We start from the raw sequence: 25,331 nt of genomic DNA, 5'->3' as shown, positions 1-25,331 counted from the left end.
TGGGATCCAGGGGGCAGGGGCTGTGTGGTCCTATGGCGATGGGGTCCAGGGACTGGGTCCTTTAGGAGCTGGAGTCCAGGGGTTAGGGGCTGTGTGATCCCATGCGATGGGGTCCAGGGACTGGGTCCTCTAGGAGCTGGTGTCCAGGGGGTAGGGGCTGTGTGGTCCTATGGCGATGGAGTCCAGGGACTGGGTCCTTTAGGAGCTGGGGTCCAGGGGTTAGGGGCTGTGTGATCCCATGTGATGGGGTCCAGGGACTGGGTCCTTTAGGAGCTGGGGTCCAGGGGTTAGGGGCTGTGTGATCCCAAGCGATGGGGTCCAGGGATTGGGTCCTTTAGGAGCTGCGGTGCAGGGGACAGGGGCTGTGTGGTCCCATGGCGATGGAGTCCAGGGACTGGGTCCTTTAGGAGCTGGGGTCCAGGGGACAGGGGCTGTGTGGTCCCATGCGATGGGGTCCAGGGACTGGGTCCTTTAGGAGCTGGGGTGCAGGGGACAGGGGCTGTGTGGTCCCATGCGATGGGGTCCAGGGACTGGGTCCTTTAGGAGCTGGGGTCCAGGGGTTAGGGGCTGTGTGGTCCCATGCGATGGGGTCCAGGGACTGGGTCCTTTAGGAGCTGGGGTCCAGGGGGTAGGGGCTGTGTGATCCCATGCGATGGGGTCCAGGGACTGGGTCCTTTAGGAGCTGGGGTCCAGGGGCTGTGTGGTCCTATGGCGATGGGGTCCAGGGACTGGATCCTTTAAGAGCTGGGGTGCAGGGGACAGGGGCTGTGTGGTCCCATAGCGACGGGGTCCAGGGACTGGATCCTTTAGGAGCTGGGGTCCAGGGGCTGTGTGGTCCCATGGCGACGGGGTCCAGGGACTGGGTCCTTTAGGAGCTGGGGTACAGGGGACAGGGGCTGTGTGGTCTCATGCGATGGGGTCCAGGGACTGGGTCCTTTAGGAGCTGGGGTCCAGGGGGTAGGGGCTGTGTGGTCCCATGCGATGGGGTCCAGGGACTGGGTCCTTTAGGAGCTGGGGTCCAGGGGGTAGGGGCTGTGTGATCCCATGCGATGGGGTCCAGGGACTGGATCCTTTAGGAGCTGGGGTGCAGGGGCTGTGTGGTCCCATGCGATGGGGTCCAGGGACTGGATCCTTTAAGAGCTGGGGTGCAGGGGACAGGGGCTGTGTGGTCCCATGGCGACGGGGTCCAGGGACTGGGTCCTTTAGGAGCTGGGGTGCAGGGGTTAGGGGCTGTGTGGTCCCATGCGATGGGCTCCAGGAGGCAGGGGCTGTGTGGGTCCATGGTGATGGGTCCAGGGGCTAGGTGCGCAGGGGGTGGGCACCATCCGCCTTTCCGCTCGCTCGCTCGCTCGCTCGGCGCGGAGCCTGCGGCGGGCGCTGTGGCTGGCTACCCAGAGTGCAGCAGGCAGCGGGAGGAGGCGGCGCGGCAGCGGTTGGGCTCGGGCTGCTCGTGCTCCGCGGCCCCTCGGCGCAGCTGGTCCCGGGTGCAGGCGGCGGCGCGGCCCAGAATGCGAGTGTGAGATGCTTCCCCCTGCAGCGGCTCCCCGGGCCCAGGCGGCGGCGGTCCCCGCGTGGATGCGGCTCCGGAGCCGGCGCTTCACGCTGCACAAACATTTCTATAGGACTCATTCGCCCTGCTGAGGAGAGCGGCCCGGCCCCGGCCCCGGCCCCGGCCCGCGCCATGCAGGCCCCCGGCACAGCCTCGCCGCTCAGCGCCGCCCAGGTGGGCCGCCTGCGGCAGGAGCAGGGAAAGGTAAAGGCCGAGCAGCCGCGCCGGGGGCCTGGGCCGCTCCGCAGCGAGGCACGGAAGGGAGCCCGGAGCGCCGGGCCCGGCTGGGGGAAAACGGGGCAGGGGCCCGGGGAGGCCCAGGCTGTGAGGCCTGTAACGGTTGTTCGCGCCTGCGGGGAGCGCTTCGCCCCGGCGCGTCTGGCACCGCGGGGCTGGGGGAGGTCGCCCGCGTGGCCGGGCTCAGCTGCCCGCTGAGCGTGTGGAGTCGCCGCAGGCCGGAGCCCGGCCCCAGGCAGCCCAGGGCTGGAGCATGGGCGCGCCCCCGCCCCCAGTAGTGCCACTGACGTCATCTGCCCCCTAGCAACACCAGGGCGGGGGTGGGGAAGGGTGAGCCCCAAAGCCGGTTCTGGCCCCAGGGTAGAGGCCTGTGGGTGCCTTAACACAGGGCTGCTTCAGAAACGGACCCTGTCCCAGCTCACGGAGTGGAGCTGAAAAGAACCATGTCAATGTGCTAGCTCTGCCGAAAGGGGGGGAACCCAGTAGACCAAGTTAAAGATGATCTGTCAGCCCTAAAGCTTAGTGTCCTGGTTTCTGGCCCTGTGTCGCAGCCATGTTACTCAAATACCATCCTTCCTTTTGAATTCAAAGCATACCTTTTAGAAAAGTTGGAAGATACCCATATGTTTACTGATGCACCATGTGGGGCTCCCTAGGGGTCATTGCAATCTGTTGTGTAAATACTTGCTTAATGTGTAACAAACATCCTTAAGGTTTATGTCAGGGTGTAAATGTACATGCATAATAGGACCAGTTTTTCAAATTATTATTCTCTCAGATGCTTTTTTAATAGGAAAGGTGATTATGCTTTTAGGTCTGCAAGTTGGGCCACACAGAGTCCCACTGAAGTCAGTGGAGCTTTATGTGGGCCATAGGGTCTCTGTCCATGTGAACCAACTTGCCTAGGCAGGGCATTAGTGACTAATCAGTCATGAACCTTCTTTTAAAGATTGATTACTTTAGAGTTGTATTTTAAATAGTCAAGCTAAAAAAGTTTCCTGCCTTAGAATACTGCATGCTTTCTCTTACTCCATATTATATATGGGTTTAGTGCAAAACTGGAGATCTCTCGGTCTTAAGATTAGTCATATCCACTTACTAGGTGATTGATGTGATTTTTGGGTGATAGGCCCCTATCCTGCAATTAGCTGTGCGTAGATACAGGTGTCTACCTACATGAAATTAATTGCATGATCAGAGCCATATTTAGCACACCATCAGCATGAGTATTTCATGCAAATAAACTGCACACCTTTTCAGTTGTCCTCTTGGTCTCTTCATAAGGTTAAAAATTGTGTATGCATCCATGAGGTATAAAAGAAAACTCTTTACTGTATGGTGCTTCCACCAACATCATTTTAGCTGAGGGTAAGGAGCCTAAGTAATGCAGACATATGAGCATCTTCTGGAATACTATGTATGAACAAGATATCTGGCTTTGGAGGAAAAGACCCACATAATTACCAAAAGATCTACCTACATTGATGGGTTATTAACACGGATGAAAATTAGAATAATCTAGTGGAGTACTCTGAATGGTCTCTTTTTATAAGAACATCAGATGATAGTAAACTGTTCCCCTTCTCCACAGTCCAGTTACTTTCCTGGCTAGTTGACTGTGATGGAGAATTACGCTTCTGTGGTGCTTTAGTCTCAATTGGTCATGGAGTGTAAGTGCATGTCTGTCAGGAGCATGTGGAATTATTCCCAGTTCAAGGCAAGGCCCTTCAGTAAGCAAGTTCAAGATTGTTCTCAAACAGATCTGCTCCAGTGGAAAAGATACCCAAGAGGCCATTAATTAAGCCTCAGTTAGCCTGCTGTACCAAAATTATATTTTATCATAAGGAAACTTTACATAATTTCTGCACATTGGCTAAAAATATTTGAACCCTTCAGCTTCATTATGAAATGATCCTGAGGAGCTGAATATCTTAGTTACAGTGGAGTGTCAGGATGAAGAGATAGTGGACTCTGCCACTCTGGAATAGAGAATTGGAAGCTGTATATAATTGCATTACAATAATGTTTTTGTTTATGAAAATATTACATTTTAAGGTTGAGGAGACCATTTTATTTCTACCATCACCCTCCTTTTCAGATATTCATAGTTTTCATATATTTGAGCAAACTCCACTTGGAGGCAATCTTGAAATTAGATGTTATTGCTATAAAATTTTGCACAATGCTTTTGTTAATCTAGTAATCATCGTATAAATATCTTTCACAGCCTGTGTTCTAATACCCTACAACATTTTCTGTATATATTCTCAAAAGAAGTGGTCAAATAATATTTGTCAAATAACTTGAAAATTTCTCACTTTAAAAAAATATATAATTGATATATTTTTATTTTCACCCAGTTTTGACTCCCATTCTGATACACAAATGCACACCCCCCGCCCCCCACTGTTTATCCAGATATGCCCCTTTTAGGACTGAACCTTTGTTGAGTAAAAAGAAATTATTTAGCTTTAGTCCCACTGTACTGAAGCTTATACCATATTGTGTCCTTTTTCCCTTTAGGCTTTGAAATAATGAAATACACTATTAATTACCTGCTGACATAGAAATATTTTTGTTTGAATCAGGATTGGTTTTTAGCATGCATTGTGCTCTGCTAAAGTGGATATGTGTAGCATTCTTTTACTGATTTAGGCATGAGTTTTGACTTTTAAAGTGTAGTGAGTAATTCTCAGTCTTCTCAATAACAGGAGTCCCCTTTCATCTACCTAGGACATCACCTATTTATCAGTGTAGAAAGAGCAGGAAGTTCATGGCAACTGCTTGGGGCTGCAACATCCCAGTTTAGGAACTCTGTTGGAGAATGATTTTAATTCTTGGTTAGAATAGCCATTTGCCTGTTGAATGGTTTTCATCTTGTTAGTTTGTAGTGATAATCAGGCCAACCCGTTAAAAGCAATTTTCAGGATACCTGCTAAAGGTACTTCGTAGAAAAACATGTCTTAGAATGTGTATCTTGGGGATAAATTATAGAAGAATATCTAGTAATTTTCATGCTAAAGGCTATCACTGAAAGCATCATGTCTGCTTAAAGTTTTGCGTGTTAGTGTAAAAAAATATAGCACATGTATCACTGATTGTGTGAAAGTACAGTACCTGTTAGCTGGAAATACTATGTTAAGCCCACTGCTTGTAAGTGTTGGAAGTACAATACAGATATTTAAAGAGGCAGAATCTCATGCTCTAGAGCAACGGTTCTCAAACTGTGAGTTTGGACCCCAAAGTGGGTTGCGAGCCCATTTTAATGGGGTCGCCAGGGCTGGCTTAGACTTGCTGGGGCCCAGGGCCAAAGCCCAAGCCCCACTGCCCAGAGCCGAAGTCCACCCATCAGCTGTGGATGGTGGGGCTCAGGTTACAGCTCTCCTACCTGGGGCTGAAGCCCTGGGTGGTGAGGCTCTGATTTCAGCTTTGGCCTCCCTGTCTGTGGGGCTTGGGTGGGTTTGGTCATTGTGTCTCGCCCCCTCCCCCGCCCGAGTTGTATAGTAATTTTTGTTGTCAGAAGGGAGTTGTGGTGCAATGAAGTTTGAGAGCCCCTGCTTTAGAGCCTGAATTTAAATTTAATAGTTTATATATAAATGTGATTCTCAGTGACTAATGGATCATGGGTTACTAACAAGTAAGAGGTAGATGAATGTTCTGTGCTGTTTGTCTCAGTTTTGCAGACAGTTGAAGTGCTGAAGAATTGAACAAGTTATTTGTTACAAAATGGGAGATGTTTACAGAACCAGTTAGACCCAGGAGGGACATATTGACTGCAAATGCAATCTTGGGTAATCTAACAAACTCCATTGAGGTCTGGAAGTGTGGTGGTTTTAGTAGGAATAAATTTTTAAGATTTTCATGTTTCACTGATTCACGTTTGTTTTTTCTTCCTGGTTTAGGAAGAGTAGGAAGGGAAAGTGACTCTCCTGCAATTTACCATGACATCTAAGTATCATGAGGTTTTAGGGCACCTGTTATTGTAACTTACTGGTCAGTGTATGTTACATGTCCCTGACAGATTACTCTCTTATGAATTTAATTGATGTAGGGTGATGTTATCTTTAACTCCAAATGGTACGCGCAAGGTTTTGTCCGCATGTCCAGTTTTTCAACAGTTGAGGAAAACAGTTGAAAGTGGTGTACATAGCTTGTGTCCCAGTCTCTTAGCTGTAACCACTGCTTTTGTTTTGTCCTTTACCTGTATGAATAACTCCAGAACCTGTCTCTGCTGCTCTTTTCAAGTCTTTTTCAAGCAGCATCTGCAGGACAAAACTGATAAGATTCTTTATGGTTTCAGAGCTGTTCCCACAGTTCTGAAGAATAACAGTGTAACTGATCAGAATCTTAACGCCTTTTAATTGTGGGCTTGTCTATACTTCCGGCTAAATCTGCCCTGCTGTTGGTCTGGTGAAGTTATGTCAATGGCAAAACGTTCTCCCATTGATGTCTGTACTCCACCTCCCTGTGAGGCGGAAGGTAAGTCAGCGGGAGAGTGTCTCCCGTCAACATAGCATAGTGTAGGCATGCTATAACTCGACTGAAGTTGCATCAACTTCAGTTATGTAACTAAGGCCTTGGCTACACTTGCAGGTGTGCAGCGCTGGGAGTTACAGCTGTCTTTGTACAGCTGTGTAGGAAAAGCGCTGCAGTGTGGCCACACTGACAGCTACCAGCGCTGCAGTGTGGCCACATTTGCAGCTCTATTGGTAGTGGTGCATTATGGGCAGCTATCCCACAGAGCACCTCGTCCCATTTTGGTGCTGTGAGTTGTGGGAAGGAGGCAGAGGGTGCGGGTCATTCTGCTTCCTGTCCCAACGCCCCGTGACACATCGCTTCACATCCCAGGAATCCCTATTTTTCTGTCCACGTTTGGCTCCATCTTGACTCTCAACAGTTTCTGTGCACCGTGATTTCTGTGGGAAATGGAGGCCTAACTGCTGAGGAGTATGCTGATGAGTCTTGCCAGCACATCACGTTTGGCAGTTGAGCTATTCCTTTTGATCCAAAGTGATGAGGAGTCCGACGATGATAGCGAGTCGCCTGACGCGTACGACACGAAATTGCTGCTGGCATTCACGGAAATGCTCAGCACCGTGGAATGCCGCTTTTGGGCTCGGGAAACAAGCACTGAGTGGTGGGATCACATCATCATGGAAGTCTGGGATGATGAGCAGTGGCTGCAGAACTTTCAGATGAGAAAAGCCACGTTCATGGGACTGTGTGCTGAGCTCGCCCCCACCTTGTGGCGCAAGGACATGAGATTGAGAGCTGCCCTGCTGGTGGAGAAGCGGGTGGCTATTGCAGTCTGGAAGCTGGCAACTCCAGCGTGGAAGGGTGCATGATGCACGCATCTTTCGGAACACTGGCCTGTTCAGGAAGCTGCAGGCAGGGACTTTTTTCCCAGACCGGAAGATCACAGTAGGGGATGTTGAAATGCCCATTGTGATCCCTGGAGACCCCACTTACTCGTTAATGCCTTGGCTCATGAAACCATATACAGGGAAGCTTGACAGGAGCAAGGAACGGTTCAACTACAGGCTGAGCCGGTGCCGAATGGCTGTGGAGTGTGCTTTTGGCCTTTTAAAAGGGTGCTGGAGATCTCTGTATGGGAAGCTAGACTTGGGGGAAAGCAGCATCTCTGCGGTTATATCCGCGTGCTGTACCTTCCATAATATTTGTGAAGGGAAGGGTGAAACATTCAGTCAGGCATGGACCTCTGAGGTTCAATGTGTGGAGGCTGAATTTGCACAGCCAGAGAGCAGGGCTACTAGAGAGGCCCAGCACAGGGCTTCAAGGATTAGGAATGCCTTGATGGAGGAATTTGAGGCTGAAAACCAACAGTAATGTTTGGTGCCTTGCACGGGAGTGAAGTGCAGTGGTTACAATGTTAGTAGGAATCTTGTTTTTCCTAAGCTGATTTGCAGTGCCTGTTTCTTTCCTGGGCTAAGGCATCTTTTTACTTTCTGCAGTAATAAAGACTGTTTTCAAAGCCAAGAATTCCTTTATTGAAAAGAAAATAACTTTATTGACAGACACACAACATTTTGGGAACCTAAAAGTGCAGGAGGGTGTGGTGGGGAACTGTACAGTGACAATTTTGAATATGTCATGTCTGGAGTGCTGTGCAATGACTGCTGCACTTCAGGATGCCTATACTGCATGGTGATGGGGGTTGAGTGCAGAGGGCAAGGGTCGTAGTTCTCAGGGCTGGTTGGTGAACGTACAGGTGTTGGAGGCAGCTGGTGGTGGTGGTAAGAATCTGGATACTGGGGAAGGGGATTTTGAGCTGACATTGGGGCACAAGTGAAAGAGCTTTGGCATGGGGTGGGGGCGGCGCGGTAGTGCTCTGCCTGAATGTCTACGAGCGCCTGGATAGAGTCCGCTTGCTGCGCCAGGATGCTTATCAGCTGCTTTGTGCTTTTCTTCCTGGCCACTGCGTTTCTCTGGCGGCTCCTGCTTTCCTTTTCCCTCCAGTCCTGCAGTTTTTGATTCTCTCTGGCAGAGTGATCCATAACTGCTTGCAGCAGGTCGTCTTTGCTTTTTCACGGCTTCTTCCGGAGGTTTTGGGGTCTTTCAGCTGTTGATAATATGGGCATCCGAGAAGTCAAGGTTGCTTGTAGAAAGGCAAAAAAGGCAACAGTTAACCAGAGGCAGCATTGTTTATATCTCATACAGTTATTCCCACACAGTGAAGGAGTTTACCTTCTTCACAATAGCATAATTTTCCTATGCCAAAGAGAGCGCACATAACCCACAGGAACCCTGAAATGGTGAGTAAGGGGGACTGATTGATTGCTTCTGGGCTGTACTGCGGTTTTTGTGCGTTGGGGAAAGCAAACAGCTGCAGGGGGCACCTACACTGAACAGTCTCCCAGCATTGTCCACAGGAGTTGATCCTGCAAGATATCTCGCTGCTGCGGGTCACCTGGGAAGGGGGAATGATTGCTTCTGGGCTGTACTGGGGTTTCTGTGCATTGGGGAAAGCAAACAGCTGCAGGGGCACCTACAGTGAACAGTCTCCCAACATTTTCCACGGGAGTTGATCCTGCAAGATATCTCGCTGCTGCGGGTCACCTGGGAAGAGCGGCAGGGTCTTCTACAGCAATGCGTATTTCTCCCTGGCCCCTATGCAGCTTGCCTGTGTGCAGCAGTGGTCTCCCCACCCCTCGCGGCACAGTGGCGTGGACGCGTTAGCCTGACTGGGATAAGGACCGCAGTGGCTCTCCCAATAAACTTGCGCAAGCGCATTGCCCACACTCTGGCTGAAACTTTTGAAGAGATTACCAACGCCGATTACCGCGACGTGATAGACCACATCAGTGGGCTATTCTACATCTAGGCATGCATGCATGCAGCCCTAACCCTCCCTCCTCTCCCGAAACATTTCCATCCTGAAAATACAAGCCGCTTACTGGGAACCCGCTCCTCTGCTTGTCCTTCACCAAGTACCGGCTGCTGCGACTGGCTACCTTCCTCCTGGCTTGAGAAGAGCTCCTGGCTGCATGCTTCCTGGGACTCTGGGGTGTCTCCCTCCATCCCAGTACCCTCACTCTCGCTTTCCTCCTTCCCCTCCCCTCCTCCTCCTCTGCCTCCGCCCCCCCCGAAGTGTCCGTCGTGGTCCTTGGATTGGCGGTGGGGTCACCCCCAAGTATCGCGTCCAGCTCTTTGTAAAAATGGCAGGTCATGGGGGCAGCACCAGAGCAGCGTTTTCCCTCACGGGCTTTGCAATAGGCACTCCGCAGCTCCTTCACTTTAACCCTGCACTGCAGCGTGTCCTGGTCATGGCCCCTTTCCATCATATCCCTTGATATTTGCCCATAGGTATCGTAATTCCTGTGGCTGGAGCGCAGCTGGGACTGCACAGCTTCCTCGCCCCAAACACTGATGAGGTCCAGCAACTCGCCATTGCTCCAAGCTGGGGCTCGTTTGGCGCGTGGAGGCTTGGTCACCTGGAAAGATTCACTGATTGTACTCCACACCTGGCTGAGCAAACAGGAAGGGGATTTTTAAAATTCTCGGGGCATTTAAAGGGCGGGTCACCTGAGGTCAGGGCTGTAGTGTTCCAACTGATGAGCAGGGTAGCTGAACAGGTATTCTGGGATACTTCCAAATACCTCTGGAGGCCAATAACAGTGCTTTTGGTGGCCACACTGGCGGAACAGCGCTGCATCACCAGCGCTGCAGTCGTTATTCCCCAGGCAGAGGTAGAGTACAGCCAGCGCTGTATCCAGAGAGATACAGCTCTGGATGTGCCTTGCAAGTGTGAACGGTGTGTTAGTTGCAGCGCTGTAAAGCCACTACCAGAGCGCTGCAACTCTCCACTTCAGAATCTCTATTTAGGCAGAGTCCCACCCTGTCAGATGCTTTTCTGTATTTCCTGATTATACCCTTGCTTTCTCAAGTGCTGTTTATAAAGAAAAGGGCACATTCAGTAGTTGGCTGAAGCTCTCAGGTATAAAGCCTGCTTGATCTTCTAGCATTAACTGGTCACCTGTCTTTCCTTGTTTTGATCAATAATCGATAGCTATATGGAGCCATGAAATTTGCCCACATTCCAAAGGAACTTATCCCGTTGTTAATATGAATTAAATGTCTGCTGATTTTATAGCATCAGATATTAACCCTGATTCTAGCAGATGCTTAAAAAGGTTAAAAAATAATCACTCTTATTTGAGAAAGTGAACATGTAAACAAGTTTTATAACAAAATATAGTATGGAGGAAGGAATCTTTCACATATTTCAGCCCAAAGCTATGTGTCCCATCATTTTGTGTGTTGTGTAGCACAACTGAATTGGTTTCCAGAGTGCTAGAGTGGATGCTATAAGAGACTTGTGAAAACAAGTTAATTTAACGCAGGTTAAATTGTATAACTCTACTAATTAAACTATTTTGTGAACAGTTTAGCTTTATCCTGTTGTGGACAGAGTCTTCAAGTGCTCTGCCTATATATTACAATGCACCATTTCACCATTGTAGATTGATTAACGTGTGATTGCTTTCACAAAACTCAGAATGTCACTACTGTGTAGTCACTTTCAGAGTATGTCACCAGATGGAGTGACCAGAGCCCTGCATCAAAATCTTATCAGTTTCACAGCCCACTACAGTAACATCTGAGCTTTGAGTAATTTCTGTTTGTTTCTGCTGAGTTACAGTATCTATCACACCTTTTAATTAATGCAGCAAGTGTTATTTTAATGTGTAGAAGAGGTTACATTTGTTCAGGTTACGTGGAATTTCTTACTTATGTGATTTTGAAGACCCCATTGACTCAGTATCTGTTATTTCCCCTCCCTGAAAATCTGAATGACTGTTCATAGAGCAGGGACTCACAGGACTTGGTAGATGTGCACTCAGTACTTCCTGAATGTTATGCCACAGATGGAAAGAGATTATACCACTCTTTTCTCTGCTAGTAGTGAGCGGTAGTCCATTTAGTGTTTTTCTTAAAAGCAGTCCATCCAACACACTAGTGAGCCCAGCCTCTCCTTTCCTCACATAACAGCCACTCAGACAGATGACGCTTTGAGCCCTTTATCTCCATGGAAGACCCCCAGGCCTCCTCCATGGAGCACTTTCCTATTCCGTTGGTATACAGAGTTTGTGCAGGATGTCTTAGATGTTTACACATTCATTTCTTTTATGATATAAATCCTAAATGTTCCCTCAGAATTACAGTGAAACAAATAACAAAACCTTTACCCCCATGAGAGACATGGGCGTCATTTTCCTCAGCAACTGCATAATCTTAATTCTGTAGCCCTTATTCTCATGTTCTTCTTGCCTTTCATAATCCCTCTACCTGTGGTCATCATTAAGGCTCAGATTTTGTCACGGATATTTTTAGTAAAAATCACGGAAAGGTCACAGGCAATAAACAGAAATTCACTGAAGCCCGTGACCTGTCCATGATTTTTACTAAAAATATCCCTGACAAATTGGGGTCAGAGGAGAAACCAGCACTCAAAGTGGATGGGGGATCTGGGGTCCCCTTGCCACTCGCTGCAGCTGGGCCACTGCAGGGAGCCCTGCCACCTGCATGGGCTGGGAGCTCTGGGGGACCTGCCTTTAGGGGCTGGTAGCTCCTGAGAGCTGCGGGGCTGCCTGCTGACAGCTCCAGCCCTGGGGCAGAAAATGTCACAGAGGTCTCTGGAAGTATTGGATTCCATGACTTCCGTGAAATAATCGTAGCCTTAGTCGTCATCCCTCAGTACATCTTGTCTTAACTTAAAGCCTCAATGTTGCAAATGGATTCCCTAGCAGAAACCTCTACAGCCTCACAGAGTGAGAATAGAATTGTGAGATTCATGATTTTTTCCCCCTTATTTACACTTGTGCTAAGTACTGTTGAAGTTTTTTGAAGTTTTAAAAAATTTAGTTACATTTTCACTCATGTTAATTGGCCCAGCAAAAGAATGGCAGCCGCTTTTACCTGTCAAACTGAGCAGACAGTCTGTGATTTCTCCTGCTCCCTAGATAAAGTCATGAAGAAGGAGGACTTCTTTGGGTTTTGCTAAAACCTTAGAAGTTACTGAAGTGATTCATACCTCCAGTAATTAATAATTTTGAATTCATTTTCTCAGACTTAACAAAACCTGTACTCTTTCACAACAGTTGAAATGTAAAGGTTTAGTTTTTCACTTTTTTTGCTGTGGACATAACTAAGAATTATTATTAGGGTTTTTTTTATGCTTGCCAAAATCATAATTTCCTCCAATTATCCCTCCCCTGCTACACTCCATCTCATCTCTCCTCCCAGCCAAGAAAAATCACCTTTGGACGGAGACTATATTAATAATTTTGAAATGTAATATTTAATCAATAACTTGATTTAAGCAATGAACATTAAATTTCAGCAGCGCTTTTTGGCTTTCCATTAAATCAAAAAATCTACCAACTGACTGAAGAGCTTTAATAATTTCATTTCATTTTGTGTCATCTAGTTTTTGGAAATGTCAAAAATGGAAATATTTTTGAAGAGGTAAACATGATTAAAACGGGACTCAAGGGGAAACCATTTTGCAAATCTTAATTATATCTTTCTCCATCAGTGCTTGCTATGTTTTAGACTAGAAACTTGTGGTTTCCTAAGGAAGACCTGAAATTTCATTTTACATGTTTGTGTTGCATGTGGCTTGTTACATCCTGATTTTACCAAGAAACTACTTAAATATTTGGCTGTCTAGCTATTTTATTATTGTGTAAATTTAAAGTCTTATTCTGAATTAGTTACAACTTCATCAGTCAATTAAGTTTCACCGTGTCTTTTTGCTATGTCATGTGGCAAAGAATATCACATATGGGCTACTTGGCACAGTGAGTCTCGATCCTGGAAACAGTCACGCATGTGGATAACTTAATTCACATTAGTAGTCCCATTGAAGTCAGTATTCACATACATAAAGTTAAACAATTAAACTCTGAAAATTTGGAATCATCCTAATTAGGTCAGAACTCAAAACGGAGTTTGATTTTATTCAGGACCCTAATAAACATTGAGCTGTATCGCAAAGAACATTATACAGTTTGATTATGGTAATCTGCTCTTGGGAGGGCCTGAACCACAGAACCAAGGTCAAGGCAGAGTTCTTTGCAAAATCCCAGATGACAAAGCCAAATTCCTAAAGATAAAAACATTGGGTTTAGATTTATTAGACTATTACTTTAACACCTCGTTACTTCCCTTCACTATCACAAAAAGTATTCTATACTCTCAGTTTTCCTTAAGTAACGTGATTGAAAGAAAATGTTTAAAGTGAGACTAATTCAAGATTAAACTGTCACAAATTATTTTATTACAGCATGTACACAAATTGCTTACATATCTGATCATATTCAGATTACTTTTCAAGTGGTAAATAATGCTTCTTAGCACTTATACAGTGCTTTACATCTTCAAAGTGCTTCTCAGGCATTAGCTAATTAATCAGCATAGCACTCCTGTGAGATCGGTAAATTAGTACTACTTATCCCCATTTTACAGATGAAGAAATTTAGGGCTTGTCTACACCACCCAGCATTTAGCGACAAGGCTGTGTCGACACAGCCTTGTCGCTAAAAGTCAGCATGTGTGAACGTTCTTTTGTGGTTTTTTGTTGGCAGTTTTGTTGACGCTTCCAGCCTCGCGAACAGCATAAGCTTTGTTCGCAGGAGAACGCTCCTGCTGACAAAGACGCGTTCACACTGCCGCTTGTGTCGGCAAAACTTTTGTCTTTCGTGGGGGGGCTTTTTAAAGTACCTGTGAAAGACAAAAGTTTTGGCAGCAACTGTGCAGTGTAGACAAACCTTTAGACTGAGAGATGATTTAACCAAGGCCAAACAGAAGCATTCGGTGTCAGAGACTGGATTAGATCTTTTGAGTTCAAGGAAGCACATACAGGAATGGGGAGCTGGTGTGACATGACATACATGCACAGATAAGAACCTATTCCCATGTTACAGTATCAGAATTTTTTGCAGCTTTCTGTTCTGTCCTACTGTCCATTCAACCCCATCTTAATTCCTAAGAAGCATATTGTGAGGGTGTGTTGTATTTAGTGATTATATCTCATGACTGTGAGTCAGGAGATCTGGCTTCTACTCCTGGCTCTGCCACTGACTGATGTGTAATTTCAGTTAAGTCACTCTATACCCCAGTAAAATAAGGATAGTACCTCTTCAGTAAGGGAGTTGTGAGTCAGTGTTCATAAAGGATGTTGAGGTCCTCAGATGGAAGATGCATGAGAGGAGAAAAGAGAAAATAATGATTGGTTGGCTGGACAGTGTGGGAAATGGGCTTAATGTGACTGCTGGAAAAGGGAATTTTCCCCTTTAGGACAGCAACAGCATCTTCTGCTGTGGAACATGGGCAGCCTTTGTATCCTCTTGTCTCAACAGCCTGCAAGCTGCATTGTGCTAGCATTGGGACTGCAGGATGCTTAGAAAGTGAACATGATTCTAAAAATGTAATCCATTTAATTTTAGCCACTTTTGTGTTAGCATTTAGTACAGACTAAAAATAAAGAGTATTGTATAAATATATATTGGTAAGATTAGCTGCATTTATGTGACAAAAGAAAATCTGCTACTTTAATTACAATAGCCACTGTCGCTCGTTTGTACAATATCCACCTCTTAGTTCATCTTTCAACTGTGATGTAGAAATCAGGCCTCACAGTTATCAAATTTAGGGAAAAGGGTTTAAACCTAAAATAGATTCTTAAACAGCATTAATGTAAACTTTCTGTTTCAATAGTTTGAAATAATAAAAATCAGATTCAACATCTATTCTTCCATTTTTAAAGTTTGGTTCTTAATCAAGAAGGAATTGAAACTCAGGGGAGGACAATTTGAAGATATGCAAAATAAGAATCATTTAAAAGCTATTCTCTGTTTTATTGTCTGCTGTACATGAGGGAGACTCGCAGTATGATGCCCCCTTGTGGCTATCCACAAAATAAATAGCACAAAGTGAAATAAATAAAAGTGCAGAAGCTCTTCAAGCAGGTGGCACACTTTGTGATCCAACTGAAAGGCATCAAGCATTTCTGAAATCAAATATGCAGTTATTGAATCAGGATCTTGAGAAATATTAAATTTCAACAAATCATTGTTGGAGATGAACAAGGAAACAAGATACTTGTCTGTTCCCTTTTCATTTAAACTGTGAAATGTATTTTCCACAAGTAGATCCTGTTTTAATAACTGAACACTTGATTAGGTAATGTTAAGTTTGCTGCAAGTGTAGTTTAATAACTCTCTACACTTTAAATATTTTAGTATGCAAATAAACCATCGATAACCTCATAAATTTGCAGATGCATACATTGTTATACCTGGAGGGGAAATAAGTCAGGATTTATTGGTATCACTTACGCTACAGTTTCTTAAAAGTAAAGTAGTATTGGTAGTGTTAGTTGTCCAGACAAAATGAACTTTAACTCACCTCCCCATTTGTTGATTATTTTTATTTAACCTGGCAGTAGCTGCATAAAAATTGTGGATCTAATATACGCTGTTCTTAGCACAGTAGAGCACAGCATAGAATCCAAAGACCTGTATATATATTTTTTTTCTCTACTTGTTTCTTTGCTGCTGTATTACCAGTGGTTATCAAAACTATTTGAGTGTCTTAGCAAAGGACATGTAGGTAATGTGTAATTGATCTCTGACTCTATTTTTTAAAATACTGTCTCATTAGTATAGTAGGTGCTTCAGCCTACTGTACTAGTATAACAAATACAAATATTTTTAAGATGGTGTATTGTAGCACTTCTGAAAGATCCCTCACTTCATCCTGGCCCCTGAAAGGTTTGTTATTGGTTCTATCATTCAGTATCCCTTCATGAGGGATTATATCAAAGAATGAAATTATAATTGATTGGTGTTATTGATTTTTTTTAAGAGGTCATGGAAACAGCATATGTCCATGTGCTCTTTTACTGATGGCCCATTTTTTTAAATATAAAAAGCATATGTGCCCGATTTACATATTTACTAATTAAAAAAGCTTCCTGGAAACGTTAAGTAGACTATCTTCTGTAACCTTTAACATTGTAGCTAATGGATATAGCCTGGAAATTTTCATAGAAGGTTCTCTAAATAATGTAAAATGATTATGAATATGTAACTAGTTAATATGCAGCTATGAAAGGATTATCATGTAGAGGTTAATGAACATGCTGCTCTTATGGTTTGCAGGGCTTTTCTTTTTGTGCTTTTAGCTCACTTCATGCATGGAGAGTCGTATTGGGAATGGAAAGCTTCCTGTCTTTTCTTTTTTTGTAGCTTCATCTTTAATGGGGCAATTAAGCTGGAAGTTTCTTAAAGGATTTCGTAAACATTTTTTGTGCACTTAGTTATGTTGTGTACTTTGCAATCTATCAAATCTGAAACAGTGAAATATGTTGATATTATATTCTCTGATTCTTCTACATGTAAAAGCAGTACTCTGTTGTGTACTACCACTGTTACGAAATGTTGTATGAAGCATTAATAGTATGGTTTTCTGAATGTATATCTTCTAGAAATCTTCCTCTTTGTGCCTAGCATTTTTTTTTAAATTAGCAAATACATTAGATGAGATTATAGAAATTAAATGTAGGATTTAAAATTACAAGTCTTCAATAGCAAAGGAAATTTAACCTTGGTGTAAGCACAACCAACTGGATGGCTGAATTTGTCCCAACATGTAGGATTATTATGATGGTAGTGAGACCACAAATGTGGGACTGATCCTTCAGCCCTTGCATATCTGAATAATTTTTAGCTCTCAGAAGAGTCCTATTCTGTTACTTTTCAGGCATATTTTCCTATTAATTGCTTTCAGATGTTAGCATTCTTGTGGCCATGTGAGAAACAAATATTTGCAAAAATATCTGAAAAATGTTATATCGAGGTGTCTAGACATTTTTGAGTGAAATTCTTTGTTATACTTTTCAATATGTGAGTTCTGTATCTTTTTAAACAAAATGTCCATGCAATTGTGATACAGCAGACCAGCATCTTGACTGTATGTACTATATGTAATAGTGTCTAGTATTACTAAACTGAGGTACCCTCCCAAACTTAAAATTTTCAAGTACACAGTGTTAAAAATATTCCAAACTGGTTAATTTTCAGTCTCTTTGGGAAGGCTATATTTTGAAGAAATAAGTGGGCTATTCAGCGCATAACTGTTTCCTTTAAAAATATATATAATACAGGTATTTTTTTTTTTGCATTTAAACACTGCAAAATTCATTTGTACTGTTTTTAGAATAAAACTATAGGTGAAAACATTTGTGGGTGTACTGATAAAGTAAAACATTTTCAGGGCTGGTTTTTCTTTTAACTAAACAGGCACGGATGTTACATTGTCATCTTGTTATAATTTATATTGGTTTCTTATCCTGCAAAACATGTAACATTGAAAATAGATCTGTAGATTGTACAAAATACTAGTAATCTTGTATCATGTGTCACCTAATAGTTATGGAGCAAGTATTGTACCAAAATATGAATTGGAAAGCTGTAATTTGTTCTCCAGTTATCAATCTGCATTAGTGTTGTGATAAAGTGTGCTGCTTAAGAACTAACATTCACATGCCTTTGCATTGACAAATAAAAATGTATATAGAGAACCTACCAAATCTGTAAAGCTATTGTTCTAGTTTCTGATACATTGACATTGCAGCTGTGTGCTTAGCCTTGTTTTTTCATGAGCAGTTATCTGTTTTAATGACAGGTGGTCACTAGCTGCCAAGAAAAAATCCAGCACTGGTAAGTGAAACATGTTTGATTACATGCTTAAAATACGGATGAAGTAACCTACTTGTGTTCTAGTAAAGTACCAAGCAATTATAGTATTTATAACAATGTTAGTCAAATTCCACTAGTATACTTTAGGTGTATAGTTTGACATAGCTCTGACTTATGGCACTGTGCCTTCTTTAAAATTTGTATTTTCTTTCCTGTGATATGACTGCTCTAATACGCACATATATTTGAACCTTAAGGTGTATGCTTCTTGTATGCCTCTTCCCCCTTGCCATTTTTGGCACAAATAATCTTATGTAAAGAACACTGAATCTGCCTGACTGGATAAAAAGGTGTCAGCAATTTGGAAATTATTCCTGGGTGTCTTTTGGTTTTTTTAATTATTTATTTATATATTACTACTACTACAGGAAAGAGAAAATGCTTATTTTAAGTAATTTTATGAATATTTAGTGAAAATATAACATTTCAATATTTTTACAGTAAACTGTTTGGTAAGCCTTAATACGTAATGTTTAGGAAAAAAGTGTCCCTTGAAGCATTATCTCTGGGTTGTTTTTTTTGTTTTTGTTTTTTGTTGCTGTTTTAATGTGATAATCCATAGTTAGTAGAAAACATGCCTAGTAAATAGCAGTTTTGTATGGCATTTGAGGAAAATGTACATTTAATGGTGAATGAAATCTTATGAGTTGCAGTGAGATATATAACATTTGATCTTACAGATATCAAATTACAATATATCCATGCTGTGTTTATCATGATTTTACTGAGAGAACAACAGGAGCTGTCCTGATTATTGTCTGCAGGGTTATTGCAAAATCACAGCAACTTCCCCTTTAGTGGTGAGATTAAACCTTTGGTTATACACCATCAAGCATATAATATTTTAAATTTATTTTAAGAGGCTTTTTCTTCATGCCTGAGAGATCTCCAAGCAAATAATTTATAGTTAGTGTGTATCAAATGTTTTTAGTTTAAATGCACGTAAGCTGCAAGCAGTGGATAAGAGTTTAAAAAAAAATCAGGGCAGTCTGTACACATCATCATATTAAATTCCAACTGTTGGCTTGCAGAAAATAATCTAAAAGTAGTATGTTTCACTTATGTTTAAAATTCAGAGACTGCATTAATTTTCAATAAGGAAAGTATCATAGTGATGCCACTGTTGCTGTTGTAGTTAAATCTGTCAGCCCTTCCATAATACACTTTTCAGGAGTTTATAACTTATCCATACCAATTTAGTCCAGGATATAAATTCTCATTCTGAGAGTCTTCGTTCCCAAAAAATGTTGACCAAAAGCCCAACTTTTTAAACTTTTACAAAATGAAAAGTTTACAAAGTTTGTTTTGCTACCATGAGAATGTCTGGAATATTTTTGTTGGTGTTTTGTGTTTTGGGAGGATATGGTTTGTTTTAATTTTTATCTAATTTTTGGATGTTTTTTATACAGAGTAGGAGAGAAGGATTTGAAATTGGCTGATGTATTTTATATTGAAAAGCAGTTTACAGAGCATGCATACAATTTTTGTTTAAAGAAAATGTATTAACACTTGGGGACACATGGTGCAAGAGCTGAGTGCGTGTGTGTTTCAGCTGAATAATATCATCTTATGAGAATCCTTTAAATAGCCAATGACACAGATAGATGTTAAATAGAATTGGATGAATAACAGCACAGTTTTAAAATACTCCACTTTAATAAATTTCCATTAAAAATACATTTTTTTCTTTTTAATATAATTAACTTATTTTAAAAGTATAGATTCAGAGACATAAATAACTGCTAAAATAATGAGTAAAGCATGGAGTCAGCTAAAGCATTTCCATTTATAGAGGCACTTCATAAGTTGAATCTCATTCCTAAATAAATATTTATTCTGCCTGAAAGTATAACACTGTTGGTTTTAATTTCTTAATTTTCTGTGCAACCAGTAGACCCATGAGTTCGCATGATCATGTGTCATTAGATGGAGAGAGAGGAAATACTTCCTACATAAGACTGTTTCAGGCCAATTCAGTAAATGGATTTATTTTTATTTTTTGGTTCTGTTATGCCTTTTTAGAGCATTGCTGCATTTTCAGAGACTTCCAGAGTAGAGTATGACCAGTAAGATCCACTGAAAAACAAAGATGCATCTTTTAGTCTTTCCCCAATACTCTTTCCATTGAACTTTCTCCTAGAAAATGGTAGGCAACCACCACATCAAGAAATCAGCTTCCAAGGCTCGCTAATATAGAATATGTGCAATACAGTAGAATCCTCCTGCTTTTGATGCAGAGTAGGTCCTGCAGCACTTTTATCCGGTTATTCAGTAGTGGGAAACTGCCTAATCCTAAAGGATGCCATCTTCTTTTCAGATAAATGGAGAAATTGCTGTTAAATTTAGGAGATGTTTAGCACTGAAATGATCATTTTTTGCACTCTTGTTTTCCTAGGGATTCCCCTCTTTGTATTTCAAATACAGCAAAAGGATTTTGATTGCTTTTGTTTTTATGCATCTTTAATGAAGGTTTTCTTACTTTAGAATATGAATTGTCTTCATATCATAAGCAAGGTGAGATTTGTGGTGATGAGTTTTGAAGAGTCTATATTTTGATGCTTTTCCTAAACCACACAAAAATACTTAAAAGTTCTTCTGCTACATGTTAGGACTCAGTCTTCAAGCTTGTCACCCTTTTGGCTTGTCCTTCAAGAGCAAGTGTTGACCTCACGCTACATACCCAGCTGATCATCTGTGGGAAAATGTTTCAAATGTTTAATCAGCTATCAAAACAAATGCATCAAGATAAACATATTAAGCTTTCAAACTCCAACAGAGATGACCACTGGTAATTGTAGAGTCCCTTTAACAAAAAGCTGGAAATAGTGCAATGTTAAAGATCTTTATCAAGCCTTCACTTCCCAGTTCCTAATTAGATGGTTATATATATAAAAGAGAAGGAAAATAAAAACTTCTGGCTCTGATTCATGGAACCAAAACTGCTAGAAAAATCTGTCTTTTGTTTTTATATCACTTCCAGCTTTCTAGTCAGCATATTAACTGAGCAGGATAGACTAAAGAAGAGATCCCTTAGAGAATATAGGTGGGATAAACACAATAAAATTTTACACTCCGTACAAAAGGTAACCACTTATTTTCTTTTCTCAGAAGAAAAAGATGGCAGATCTTCAGTGATGTGTCTTAAGGATTCCTGTTCCAAAAAACCTATTTAGAAGAATGAATTGATCTGTTTTCCCTTGACCTCCATCCCCCACACCTCCAACTAGATTTTCTTGTCATAGTAGCAAGCTGAAACAGATTGTCCCCATTTGTTTGGGGGATATAAATTTGGTATGACTGCATCATTGCCAATTTTCCATAAAAATAGGAATATCATTAGGGGCAGAGAACAGACTTAAGACTTTTTTTCTTCAATTAACAATAAGTTTTCATCATATTGCTTCTCTTCCAAGACTCTCACTGTACTTCATAAATGTTAATGAATTTACATTACAACAGTGCGGTTTAGAAGATGAATATTATCCGCATTTTACAGGTGAAGAAACTAAAGCGCAAGGTGGCTTGTGTGAGATGTATCAGGAAGTGTGCAGCAGAACTTGAGTAGGACCCAAGTCTTCAAACACTATTTTGTGCTTTAATCACAGGGGGTAAAATTTCCAAAAGTGTCTAAGTGACTTTGGAGCCTAAGTCCTTGGCACACAGTTCAGCATCTTAGACATGTACTTTGAGAATACAAAGTACTGCAGATACCTTGTTGAGTGCTTGAATACTGCAGGGTGATAAAGTTCGGTGTTTCTACTAGTGACCACTGTAACAGTAATCTTTCAGAAATTAAATGAGCCAAAAAATTGTGGGATTATTGCAACTTTTTTCATGGTCCCAAAATGATCAGAGATTCCACTTTATTTGGGAATTGAAGAAAGTCAGTAGTTGGTGGTGGTTTTTTAAGATGTTCATATTGCAGTTTCTTCATCCACCCGGTCAAGCTAGATATCTACTTCTAGTAAACAAATGTACAGGATGCCTACTTCAACATCCTTAGAAAACCATCAGAATTTGCATCTTTTGGTCAGCATTTTCAGTTTATTTCCATGATGCTGGCTTCCATCCTAAGATTAAATACAGGTTGAACTTCTCTAGTTTGGCGCCCTTGGGACCTGACCGGTGCTCCAGAGAATTTGCCAAGCCACGGGAGGTCAATGCGGAGTGCCAGTGGGTCTCCATAGGTGCAGGAAGTAGGGTTGCTCGGGGTGCTGCAGCCTTCCCAGAGGTTCTGATGCCAGCCCCAGGTCCCAGCCATCAGCCCCAGTTGCTCCCCCTCGTTCCTGCAGCTTGAAGGCTGCAAATCATGTGTTCGCGTTGCTCCAGAAGTGCTGGGATGGAGGAGGAAGTGTTGGTAAGTGTAGGGCTGCCGGCGCTCAAGAGGCGCACGGAGAGGAGGGCAGAGAGGAGAGCTTGGTGCCGGTGGATGCTCTGCACCCACTAATTTTTCCCTGTGTGTGCTCCAGCCCCAGAGCACCCATGGAGTCAGCACCTATGCTGGACCATGGATGTTGCTGGACCAGGGAGTGCCGGATTAGAGAGGTTCACCCTGTACAAAGATTACATGAGGTGCTGTATTGGGGCAGAAGTAGAGAATATCCTCTACCCTCAAATGTATATGTCTGATAATGCAATGCACGTGATACCTGATAATTTACCTTAAAAAAAGTCTTTTTTACAACACACCAGTTTCAATATTCTTTCAGAAGAGGACTGGTTTCTTTTTGTTTGTTTTTATTTTTACTGCTAGCAGACAAGACAAAATTCCTTAGGTAACTGTTTCTCCCAAACTCAGAGAGTTTCTGATCTTTTCACAGTCCACTATTGGGATTGTTTGGCCAGATTCACCAAGACATTTCTATTTTCTTTCGCCCCTTTCCCAACTTTGTCTCAGCGACCTTTCTTGAAATGGACCAAATATCGCTTCCGCACCTCACTGGCCTATCCTAAGTAAATTGATTTTGTGACGGAAATCTGACAGATTGGTGGAAGGAACCAACCCGAACAATTTGGAAACTTGGTGCAGAGCAGCTATCAAACATTTCATTATCATGAGTAAGAATAGTAGTAACAGCTGAGGGCCTTGCACACCCTCTATGGGGACCTTATGCATGTGGATCCATGTCATGCCTGCTCTACTCGCTGCTACCCTACTGTGCTATGCCACTAGCTGCCCAGGTTGCTGCAGAAAATACCAACATGGTCAGAGCTCCAGAGCATGCAGGGTCAGAATTCTCATGGCCAAGAGTTAATTGAATCACTTTGGCTTACAGCTTTTAAATTTATGGAAATGTTTTTCTATATCTCTTTTACTGCTGGTACATGGTTGTGTGAACTCAATCTCGATAGGTGCTGTTAGATATGCTACTTATGAGTAGGAAACATATTTTGGGGGAGTATGTTTGAAATTATCCTGCTTTGCAATGTAAATTACTGAGATCCCTTCTGGCACTGACTTTCTTACTGCACTTGCCCATAATGGGGAGTTTGTTGTCCTATTCAAGACACTTCCAAGATCACAAATTTGTTCATGAGTTGCTATATAGTAGAAATAGATATTGAAAATACTCATCCAAGTTGATGGGAAAAGTTGTGTACAAAAATTCTGAGGAATATGTTCTATGGGAAAGAAAATTTCTATGTAGAATGTTCTAAAATGCCCAAAAGAAGAGTAGAGCAATATGTAAACATGCAACAATTGAGCATTAGTAATTTTTTCTTGGTCTGGAGAACTAGAGTAGTGTTTCACATCTACACTCCTTGTTGATAGGCCAAGAAGCTACAGTAACCCTATGGTCAAATCATCATCTTTCAAGAATGTTGACTGTCCACGGGGAGAGAAAATTCAGCTAGAAATCAGATTTAACTTTAAAGAGTATTGCCCCACATTTAAAGCCCACGCTGATTGTTCATTGCAAATAAGGTTTTGAAGATTCTGCCTCTTCTAAAATATAAGCTGGAATTCCAGTTTGTTTTCTAAATTATGATGGTGATTTAATTGCTGAACCCATGCAGGGTGCTGTGAGACCTACAAAATACAGAGGAAAGCACTGTTTTTTTCCCCCAAGGAGCTTGCAATTCAAAGAGATGAGCTTCCAGTCTAAAATGAATGATGTCTATAGCTGGGCCATCACTAGAATTTTTAAATAAATTGTTAAAAATGTTAAAGTAAAAAAATTAATCTTCCATGATATAAAATGTATACACGTATGAATAAAAACAGTTCTCCCTCCCATATCTTTCCATGGAGCACTGAAAATGCATCAGCAGAAAACCATTAACTTAACTATTTTGCATTTAGAAATAATTAAACTCACTTGAATTTGTCAACAGGAGGAAGGTGGAGAATGATTATGAGGCTCTTCAAGAACGTCTCAATACGTTGCCTGATAAACTGTCTTATGATATCATGGTACGTACAGTATAGTTCATTCAAAATAATGGACTAATAGTTTTAGTATCTGAGGTTACTGCACTGGCAGTGAAGTATATTATTCAGGTTTACCATATAGTACTTAGTAATGATACATTAATTATAGTAATAGTTAAACCTTTGCTTCTTTTTCTCTCTTTTTTTTCAAATCCATAATAAATTATAATGTTACTGACAATCGAGAACTGATGACATAAATGTTAACACAAAATATGTCATATTTGGTATGCAAATCTATTATACCAAAAACTGTAATTATGACTGAAATATGGTACTTAGTCATTTCCTGTTAGCCATAGAAAAAACAGGCCATAATATTTCCTGATTCACGGAATTAAACTGTGCGACATTGGTTTTTATTAAAAAGGTGGTGCTAATTGTTGTTTGAATAATTTTCACATTCACGTAGTGAGTTCTTGTGCTTTGAGTCATTCCTATCAAGAATACTTTAGCCTTGAACATCCACCAGAATTCAAGATCCTGACTTTACGAAGTTACGATTTCCTTGTTTGAGGCTATTTTATGCCTAATTCAGAATACACTTCGAAAGGGACTGCATTGCCCAGTGAATTGGTAATGAGACACAGAATCATTTATCTCTAAGAGATCACTTCAGAACTACTAAATAAAATTAGTAACCATCTGCAGGTGAGATGACATATCATAACGTGAAGCAAACGGGTAGTTTCAGTCCACTTCTAGATACATCTCACGTGCTGGTTATCATTCTCAACAAGGGAAGTCAAAGGCTAAAGTGAACATGAATACTGAACTACATTTTCACACAGGTTTTGGGAATTGTAGGGCATTGGTGAGCTACCTTGGT

At 42.1% G+C, this 25,331-nt stretch overlaps 1 protein-coding gene across 2 annotated transcripts in view; it reads left to right on the top strand.

The window, feature by feature from the left end:
- Positions 1 to 1,428: 1,428 nt before the first annotated feature.
- Positions 1,429 to 25,331, top strand: part of URI1 (URI1 prefoldin like chaperone) — a 57,710-nt gene continuing 33,807 nt past the window's right edge. The window contains exons 1-3 of one of the 2 annotated variants that reach the window (XM_050923088.1): positions 1,429 to 1,753; positions 17,996 to 18,030; positions 24,406 to 24,484. In XM_050923088.1, coding sequence (XP_050779045.1) covers positions 1,682 to 1,753; positions 17,996 to 18,030; positions 24,406 to 24,484 — 186 coding nt within the window. In that variant the 5' untranslated portion in view covers positions 1,429 to 1,681. The remainder of the gene's footprint in view (positions 1,754 to 17,995; positions 18,031 to 24,405; positions 24,485 to 25,331) is intronic. The other variant, XM_050923087.1, reaches the window with a different exon arrangement.

This window comes from Gopherus flavomarginatus, chromosome 14 (genome assembly GCF_025201925.1).
Source record: "Gopherus flavomarginatus isolate rGopFla2 chromosome 14, rGopFla2.mat.asm, whole genome shotgun sequence".
Classification (NCBI taxonomy): Eukaryota; Metazoa; Chordata; order Testudines; family Testudinidae; genus Gopherus; species Gopherus flavomarginatus.
This window is presented reverse-complemented; position numbering and strand designations above follow the sequence as displayed.